The following is a 10,031-nucleotide window of genomic DNA, read 5'->3' as shown; positions in this document are numbered from 1 at the left end:
ACTTTTCTGCTCAAAAGTAATTTGTCTCAGACTTTCCTCAAGAATAATCAGCTGCCATATGTTGATTATCTTGATTCTTCGAACTCACTTCTGAGATAGACCAAATACCACTGGTTGATTACCTCCTTCATGAATCCTCATATGAAAAAGTCAAATGCCACTTTTTGACCTCTCCAAGTTTATCAGACTTCTCCCAAAGATATTCTGACCTTCCAAGTGAGACTTGAACTTCAAGCTACATGTTAAACAGAACTTAGATTCTCTAAGACATAAACATGTAACATCTTCTCCATCCAGCAACTCCAAAGAACTGCAATGAGAATGATCTTTTTGAAGTACCCAATCTACAACTCTGTAGACCCTTCTATCTTAAGTTGATGTGCCACTTCACCAACTAAGATTCTGATGTCGAACCAAATGTCACAACATTGTGTTTTAACATCTAGCTGTTGAATTCAGCTCCTTCTTCTGCCACTTGAAAGAACTTCCTCCCTACACAGAACAAGAGTTCAACGCTCTCATAGACTTGATTGTGTAACCAAGTTTGAGTAAACAACCTCCATCCTGCAGGTTTGCAGTTAAGTCATCCAAGCTTACACCTTGATGAATCCCTGCTTCTTCTCCAAAGACATCAGACACTCTGATGCATGAGTCTTCAGAAGGACCAGTTAGAGACTAACCCTTCAGCTATACCAAGGATTCCACTTCCTAAAGCAAGGTTGTTTCCATGGTGTCAAGAATGCTGCCACTTGTTCTTAACTCCACAATGTGCATTAGCCAATGCACTTCCTTACCTAGATCAGAAATAAACTGATCCAAGTAACCACCATCAGGACTATGATGTCTTCTTCTTCTTGTACACACCAAGGCTGAACATGTTTCTTGCCAGGAAACCTTTTCAGAGATCATATGCTTTTGCTGCCACCAAGGAGATAGATCATAAACCAATGTACTATCCTTCCTGTGATTCTGCACAGGGTCTTGAAGAAGAGATGTTCCAACATCTTTAAGAACATCAGTTATCTGGAGCTCCAAGGATAATCAATTAAATACTTTTACTTGGCACAAGTAGACATTGATCTTAAATCCTTTCCCAATTATCCTTTCAGATACTTCCACCATAAGAATACTTTGAAAATACTCTTCTTGTGTCAATATCTTCTGCTTGCAAGCACCTCAATAGTTTTGAGAATCTTTCCAGATTAGATTCACCCTTAGGAATGAGAGAGATGAATCCTTCCTTGCAAATGTGACACACAACAACCAGAACCCATGTGACACAGGTCAGCACCCATCCAGACCCTAGGCTGACCAACCGTGAGGAGGTTAATCAAAGCTCCCCCTCAAATTAACAATCATGGAAACTCCACACCAATATCCATGCATTGTACACAAAAGTCTCAACATGACATACACCATCCCTACCAGTGGCAACTAACTCTATGAGTTATGCCTATACATACTTCAATCACACCAATCAGACTCCAGCTGACCATAAGAACTAGTGACAACAAGGCAACACCTGTTGATAGTAGATATGCATTGCCAGAGCATACTACCTCAACCAACCTCTGAATCTTCATATTCTCACTCCTTGAAAGAACTGCCAATTCTGAGCGTGGTGTTTGAATACCAAGATTCATGGTCCCAATCCTCTTAAATGAAATAGCAATCAGGTTACCCCATTATTGACTTCTAACATCCAGGGGACTTGTCTTCCATAGTACTTCAGGGAACAACTATTCAACCCTGATCAATCTACAGGAATAGGACAAACAGCAGGAAATTGCACAATGTCACATCTCAACCACCTCCACTTCTAGAGATCAGACGTCTAGAAGTGACCTTCTTGAGCACACACACAGTTGACCCTACCCTTGTCAACTTAGCACACACAGATGTCTCCTCTTCCAGGTCAGGAGTAGGTTCCAAACCAAAGTATCCCTTTGTTTGACACCTAAAAACATCTGCTCTTCAACCAGTAGCTGCAACTTGTTGAACAACATGTTCTAACATCACATAGAACATTAGTTTAACCTCCTTGGAACAATCCTCCTTGAAAGTCTTCAAGGTCTTCATATACACTACCCAGGAGAGTAAGAGAATCAGTGATCAGGTGATTCCTACCATGAAGAGTGGACTTGATGAGACTCAAGTATCTTTGACATCTTCAGTAGATTATGATGAAATCTTGAATACAACAGCCTTTCATCCACATGAGGGGAAACTACATCAGAGTTTGAGTTTTGCCAGGTATTATGCAGCAGAGATCATAATACAACTCAACCAATGAACACACACTTCACCAGATCAGCCTCTAAGAACATACCAAGTTTGAATATGATTCAATACTAGCACAGCTGTCCCACCCAAAGGCCAATTGCCAACCTCCAGAGACAGGTACACACAGATCCTATCATGAATAGTCCATCCACCTCCTTCAAGGGACCATTCAGGTAAATCACATAACCTTCCACAGGTTCCAACATCAGTACTAACATAACTCCTTGCAAGATACCAGAAAGTATCACCCATGGATCTCATCCAGAACCAGAACAGGATGCCTGCTCTGATACCATTTGAAATTCTGGCGTAGTCAGAATTCAGATGTTCTACTCCAAGTCATGACATCTGGTCCAACATTGTCACTAATACAGCAAGACAGTTATACAATTTAAACCCTGTACTAATATACACATGTACACAGATGTCACGACATCTGCTTCTATGTCACCCTAGAATGGAGGAACCCCTAGTTCTGTGCATCTAGTAGAAAGACTCAGTAGAGAGCAACCATAGCTCTAACTTCTGTTATTTTTCCTACACAGTTATCAACAAGACGTCTCAATAGTGATTTGGACATCATCTGTTACATTAATTCAGTTTGCTGGCCTTGTACTTGTATTTCCTAAAATAAAGGTTGAACAAGTTAATCTAATTTCCACTTATTAGGGTGCTAACAAATAGGCTATTTGTTAGGTTCATTACATGTAGTTCAGTTGTTAGTTTCCTGGATTTTAGCCTGAGAAAATTGCTGAAACAGAAAAACTAATTATCCTATAATTTAGCACAAACTATCAGGTGTGAATGTCACAACATTCAGTTTGACATCCATAACATATACCTCATGCTGATTCTGTTATGTTCCTGAAAACAGACTGTGCTAACTTTGCTATACTTTAAAAGACTAACCAGTCTCTACTTCAGTATCAGCCTACACGAACAACTGCCAAGACATCCAGTTTGACAGTTTCACTATGATCCTTTGGCCAGGTCTGTTATCCTCTTGAAGACCAGACTAAACTAAATACTGAACTGAGATCAACATGCCTATTATTCAGTATATGTTGTTAATGATGAATGTCAAAACATTCTGATTGACATTCAAACAGAAGGCTATGTATCAGGTCTGTTATTAATTTGATAAGCAGACTGAAATACAACCTGAGTTATGGCAGACAGGATTATAACATGCAGAAGGTAAACAAACACAGGAAATTGTTAACCCAGTTCGGTGCAACATCACCTACTCTGGGGGCATACCAAGCCAGGAAGAAGATTCACTATCAGCAGTATTAATTCAGAGTTAAACTCCCCTGTTTACAACTCTTCACTTAATCCCTACCCAATGCAATCTATACCTAGGAACTCCTAGATAGAAACCTCCAGTTTCCATTCCTATCACTACAAATACAATGTAATGTTAATCAACTTGAACTTGCTTCACAGCTTCATTCAAGAACAAACAACTCTTGCCTACAGGCTTTGAGTTACAAATACTCTCAGCTTTGAACACTGAGAGACACATGGTAACCTTCCCACAGGTTGGGAGGTTTACCTCACACACACCCCTAATTTTTCAATCTATGAGGCTTACAAAAACTAGGTTACATTGTGCTATTTATAACCTAATCACCCAACTGGATTTGGACCTTCTGAAATCGCAGCAAACTTCTTCTTTGCTGTTACAAAGTCAGCAGAAAGTTTCTGCTACAAATAAGGTCTTCAATCCTAAAATCTCTCCATATATATCTCTATATTTGGAGCCTATATATATTCTGATTGAGTCTTTAAGACCTCCACATGGGAGTTAGGATATTCACCAAATATCCTCACTAATCCCAGAATATATACTGAATTAATTAATTCAGTTTTCTACACATGTACGATGTCACAGGCATGATGTTGTGACATCGTACATGACATGTTGGTCCAGATGTTGAACTTCTTCAACCCAACATTGAACTTTTGCGTCTTTGAAAGCGATACTCAGGTAAACGCTGCCTCCTTTCTATTTCATCACATGGATATATACTGAGTATCGCTTTCAAAGACGCATTGGAGGAAGAATAATTCCTTGGCGTTTACTTTGATGTTGTTCGGTCTTCCAAAAATTGCGTTTTGCAGGATGCGGATAAAGTACCGGATGGTTGGGTTATGTATATGGGAAGCAAGGAGCACATCCCAGTTGTTGGTGTCTACACCGGATATTTTCCTGAAGAGGTCGAAGGCGTGTATGTGCCACGGGGAGTTCGGAGGTATCCTAGGGTGGACTTGACCTTCTACGGGGAACTGTAGCATGGTACTCAATTGGCTTTGGGAGAGGGAGTACTCGGTGTTGAACAAACGGAAGGTTGCGGTACCGGTTAAGTACTCGTCTTCACCGGTGGGAGTGTTGTGCGAATAGGAACTTAAAAATTCTAAGGTTAGGGATGGATAGGTAGGTTGATTGTGAGTGCACAGAAAGGTTAAACCAGCAAGGCGGAGCATCCATTCTATTCCTTGAAGTAATCCTAATTGTTGTAAACAAGTTAAATCAGGGTACCTGGTGGATTGGACGCCTCGCTGTTGGAAACGCTCGAATTGCTCCCTTTGATAATTATCATCTTCGGATCGAAAGATGATATTTCCGAAAGCTTGGTTGCCCGCCATATCGATAAGTGGTTTGAAAGAAGTAGAAGGTAAGAAGATGAAATGTATTTTATAGAATGGTTTGTGGTGTATGAAGAAAGGTATGGTGGGTATTTATAGGAAAGGATTTGGAAGTTGGAAAGGGAGTGGTTGAAAAGTAAATAAATGTGGGTAAATGTGAATAAATGGGGAAGGTAAAAAGGTGGGATGGTGTAACGGTCGTGTCCCAACGGTTAGTAACGTTCACATAGCCAGACGGTGTCACGCTCGTGACAGGGGCGTTACGGGCGTCACAAGCACTTGGTGTGACGTCCGTCATGGATAGTGTGACGCTCATCACACGGTAAGCTGCAACAGTCACTGCTTGCGTTCTTCATAATAATTTATAGTAATTTATTTTTATTATTTTGTTTTGCTTCAGTTTATTTTATTCTGCTATTGTGATATTTTTAGATTGCCTTGCATGCTATTCTACTACCATTATATTGCATAAATATATTTTTAATAAGTCATGTAGGTAGCAACAGTAGAGAGCATTATTGATAGATATTGCATAAGTCATAATAAAGTAAAATAGATCAATAGCTTCATAAAATAATCATAATGTAACATTGGAAAACAAAAACAAAAATGCGAAAGATAAATAAATACTAATATTAAAAATAATGTAAAAACTAATGAATAGCCTAAACTAAAACTAAGTAACTAAGAAAAACAACTTCTAGCCACTTGCGGGATCTCTGGCCGGAGGAGCAAAGGAGTTAACACGGTTTAGCAACTCGTGGAACTGATTTGTCATGCTGTTCATATATCCCAGAAATTCTTGTCCCATGTTATCTAACTCTTCTCTGAGGGCGTCCTGTTCTGACATCAAGGCTTGAATGATGGTGTTATAATTATCTCTGGGCATATGATGCCTAGGATCAGGTATTGCCGACTCTTCGGTCGGGACAGGTTGAGGAGGAGGGTCAATATCATAATAACCAGATGGTGTCTGAGGGTCAGATTCATCATAAGGAATCTGGTCGTCACAAATCTCGTAGTCCTGGATGGATTCAGTAGATCTAGCAGGAGAAGGTGTTTCGTTCAGGTTGTAGAGCCAGTTACTGCGGTTATGAACACTAGTCCTCGGACTAGGCAAGGTGAATAGGCAAAGAACTTGGTTGTTAATTATAAGCTCAAACTCTTCAGACCCTAGGTTTGCTATAAACATAGTGTTGAAGAGGAAGGGTATACTCATAGTCGCAATGCCACAGAAAGGGCTTAAGTCAAGCATAGGCTGACGTAGTCCGATAGCGTTACCGATCATGGTTATTAAACCGCCTATTTGAATTGGTGCTCGTTCATCTTGAATAAGGTGGTCAAAATCCCTACCCACTATTAGCAGTATTAATTCAGAGTTAAACTCCCCCGTTTACAACTCTTCACTTAATCCCTACCCAATGCAATCTATACCTAGGAACTCCTAGATAGAAACCTCCAGTTTCCATTCCTATCACTACAAATACAATGTAATGTTGAAACAACTTGAACTTGCTTCACAGCTTCATTCAAGACCATAACCACTCTTGCCTACAGGCTTTAAGTTACAAATACTCTCAGCTTTGAACATTGAGAGACACATGGTAACCTTCCCACAGGTTGGGAGGTTTACCTCACACACCCCCCTAAATTTTCAATCTATGAGGCTTACAAAAACTAGGTTACATTGTGCTATTTATAACCTAATCACCCAACTGGATTTGGGCCTTCTGAAATCGCAGCAAACTTCTTCTTTGCTGTTACAAAGTCAGCAGAAAATTTCTGCTACAAATAAGGTCTTCAATCCTAAAATCTCTCCATATATATCTCCATATTTGGAGCCTATATATATTCTGATTGAGTCTTTAAGACCTCCACATGGGAGTTAGGATATTCACCAAATATCCTCACTAATCCCAGAATATATACTGAATTAATTAATTCAGTTTTCTACACATGTACGATGTCACAGGCATGATGTTGTGACATCGTACATGACATGTTGGTCCAGATGTTGAACTTCTTCAACCCAACATATTAAAACAACAGAGATGATTACATTATTTGTTTTACAAAATTAATGCCAATCCTAAGGTATTAACAGATACCTACAAAGTAATGCATTAGAAGAAGGAAATATCTTTGCAATTGAAATCATCAATGCGGTATCGCGATCAGTAACAATCACTTTAGGCATCTCACCTTGATCTTCCAATAGTGTCTGACACACCTCTAACGCCCAAGTAAAGTTGTCATCTTTTTCACACTCAAGAGATGCATACCCAATAAAGTATGTCTTCTTAGTTAAGGTGACACCAACCATCTCCAATAATAGAAGTCTATACTTGTTGGTCTTGAAGGTTAAATCAAGTATGAGCATCATAGGAAACGTGTTGAACAACTTTATGGAATCAGGATGAGTACAAAATATATCTCTAATAGTAACTTCATCCTCGTATGGTCAGTGCCTAGACACGTAATTATTATCATCCAACAGTTTCAAGAGTTGTTGCATCTCAACTCTATCCCCCCTAAGCGTCTTGTTATTTAGGTACCGAATATTATACACTTGTTTGAAATTTGATAAATTTTCGGGTCGTTTTCGTTTCAATGTTGTAAGTATATTTTTCGGTTGAACCAGATTCAAGATCATGTCAGCAACACATTCCTTCTCTTCCGACATGAGCCAACACACACTAGGATGGCCGACTAATTTTTCATACAAATCATGGTTATGCAAACCACATATCACATTAAATCTCTAGATTTTATTTGCCAACATGTAACCACACACCTTTAACGGAGACTCGCATTTTCTAGAACTAGTGTCGTCTCTTTTAAAACTTTGGAGAGGAGTTCTATATTTTCTGCTTCTTTCGTACGTCATTATCACAAAATTGCATCTTTTATCCGAACCATTATTAGACCTTCTGATAACCACACCAAACCCAAGCTTAGAGGCTTCCATACGAATCCATTGAAGCATTTGATCATGAGATTCAAACTCCTGCTTGTTTTTAAATTGGTTGCCAACATCTATCGCTTTCACGACAACATGTTAGACTTTCGGAGAAACAACTTATTTTGGGAAAACATCGGGGTACACCATATCTAATGAAAATAATTACAACATAACAACATATACGCGTTATTGTTGAAGACAATAATGGAAATCAAACATAAACAACTTCTGGAAATGCATCTCCGGACAAGTTCATACTCGTTCCTGAGATACATTTTCGGACACGACGCTTTTTACTTCAGGAAAAAAACATGATTAACGTGAGGAATGCAGAGGGAAACGAAAGATCTTTACCTGAAATTCTATCTTCTTTTGCTTCCTATGATGTGATGAAGCAAAAGAATGGATATTTGGAATGAAAAATGGATTGAGAATATAGGGTTTTCGATGAAGGATTTTGTTGAAAACCAAATATGGCAACAATAGTTGTGTGATCATGTAGTTGCTTCTTTTATCTGATATTTCAGAATATGCATCTTTAGAAATATCTAACATGCAAAGGTGGTAGAGAATTTCAAAATTCCGCCCATAATTTCGGAGATGAATCTCTGAAATTTTTACTGAATTGGTAAATAAATAATGTATTTCTTAAAATGTTCCGGAGATATATCTTTGGAATAAAATAACTCAATTTGTAGGGCGCCTCTCAGAATAACCGTTATTGAGTATGTAAGAGATGTGTCTAAAAATACATATCTGAAAATAATGGACATTTTTAAAAATTCGCATTGGCAGTTGAAATCATTGAATCTAACTTTCTCTAGTAAAGCCCTTTTCCCCCTTTATGCCCCTTCATCTAAGTAACCACCCCTAGTAAACCATTTATTGACATCGTTTATTACATTATTACATTGTTGTCATTTTCTTTTAACTCATTATATAATGTTTTGAAAAAAAATCATAGAAAATGGGCATACAATCTAAAATATGTTTAAAATATGTTTTTTTTACAAATTTGAAATATGATATTAAATGTAATAATTATTATTACTATAATTGTTATATTTATTAAATTATTAAATGTTTTTATAAATACTATAAAGAAATTTAATTTATTTCCATAATTAAACTAGAATGAAAATTATTGACTTTAATTTGATATATTTTAGGAAATATTAAATAATTTGTTTTCTTTATCAAATCAAATAAATTGTTTTAAGTACATTTAGTTATGATCAAAGAGGTTTGATTATATATATAAAAGAACCTAACCCACAACGGTTGGAGGAGTTGTAAAGTTTGAAAAGATAATAGTTACTCCTATTATACATCATAATCATGAGACTTCAATTCTTTGTTCTCCTCTATGTTGCTCTAATGGTCTCTGCAGATGCGTGCACACAAGGTATAGTTGGCGGTTGGCATCCAATCAAAGACATCAATGACCCACAAATAACAGGTATAGCCAATTTTGCTGTTACAGAGTACAACAAACGAACTGGATTGAAGCTAAAACTCAAGAACGTCGTCAATGGTGAAGTTCAGATTATCTCGGGGACCAACTACAGTCTGATCCTTTCTGCCGGTGACAGTTCCGGTTATAACGTTTATGAAGCTGTTGTGTATGAGTCATTGCAACATTCCAAGAAACTCACTTCTTTTGTACCTTCTAATTGTCTTGTTCCTTCTAACAATTAGAACTAGTATTAATAGTATGCTTTACGATTATAGTCTATACCAATAAAAACTTGTATTTTTATATCATAATGGATTTGGATCTAAATTTATGATATAGTAGTTAGTATATGTGCAAACTTTCTTATGGTTATCCTGTGTCTAGAAACTTGATTTGAGTTTTAGTATAAAAATGACATAAAGTAAGTCATACATAATCCCTTAAACCAACTATTTAAAACTCAATCATCTTTCTTGAAAGTTATCTTAGATTTCAGTTTAACAAAAATAACAATCCAAATCAATAACAAAAGTAGTACAACAACCTAAAAAGGGTTTTGGTACCCTTTGACTTATTTCATTTCATCAATTCAAACAATTGTCTTAATTACTTAAATGATTTCATAGGATCGTTAGAATCCATATCAAATAAAAATGGGAGATCAGTTGGCATTGATTCTGG

At 37.4% G+C, this 10,031-nt stretch overlaps 1 protein-coding gene across 1 annotated transcript; it reads left to right on the top strand.

Annotated features, from left to right (window-relative positions):
* Nucleotides 1-9,232: 9,232 nt before the first annotated feature.
* LOC127115189 (cysteine proteinase inhibitor 5) lies at nucleotides 9,233-9,592 on the top strand. Its single transcript, XM_051046791.1, has one exon. The coding sequence runs from the start codon at nucleotides 9,233-9,235 to the stop codon at nucleotides 9,590-9,592; it is 360 nt and encodes a 119-aa protein (XP_050902748.1).
* The last annotated feature ends 439 nt before the right edge of the window (nucleotides 9,593-10,031 follow it).

This window comes from Lathyrus oleraceus, chromosome 1 (assembly GCF_024323335.1).
Source record: "Lathyrus oleraceus cultivar Zhongwan6 chromosome 1, CAAS_Psat_ZW6_1.0, whole genome shotgun sequence".
NCBI lineage: Eukaryota > Viridiplantae > Streptophyta > Magnoliopsida > Fabales > Fabaceae > Lathyrus > Lathyrus oleraceus.
Note: the sequence above shows the minus strand (reverse complement) of the source record. Positions and strands in the feature narration are given on the sequence as shown.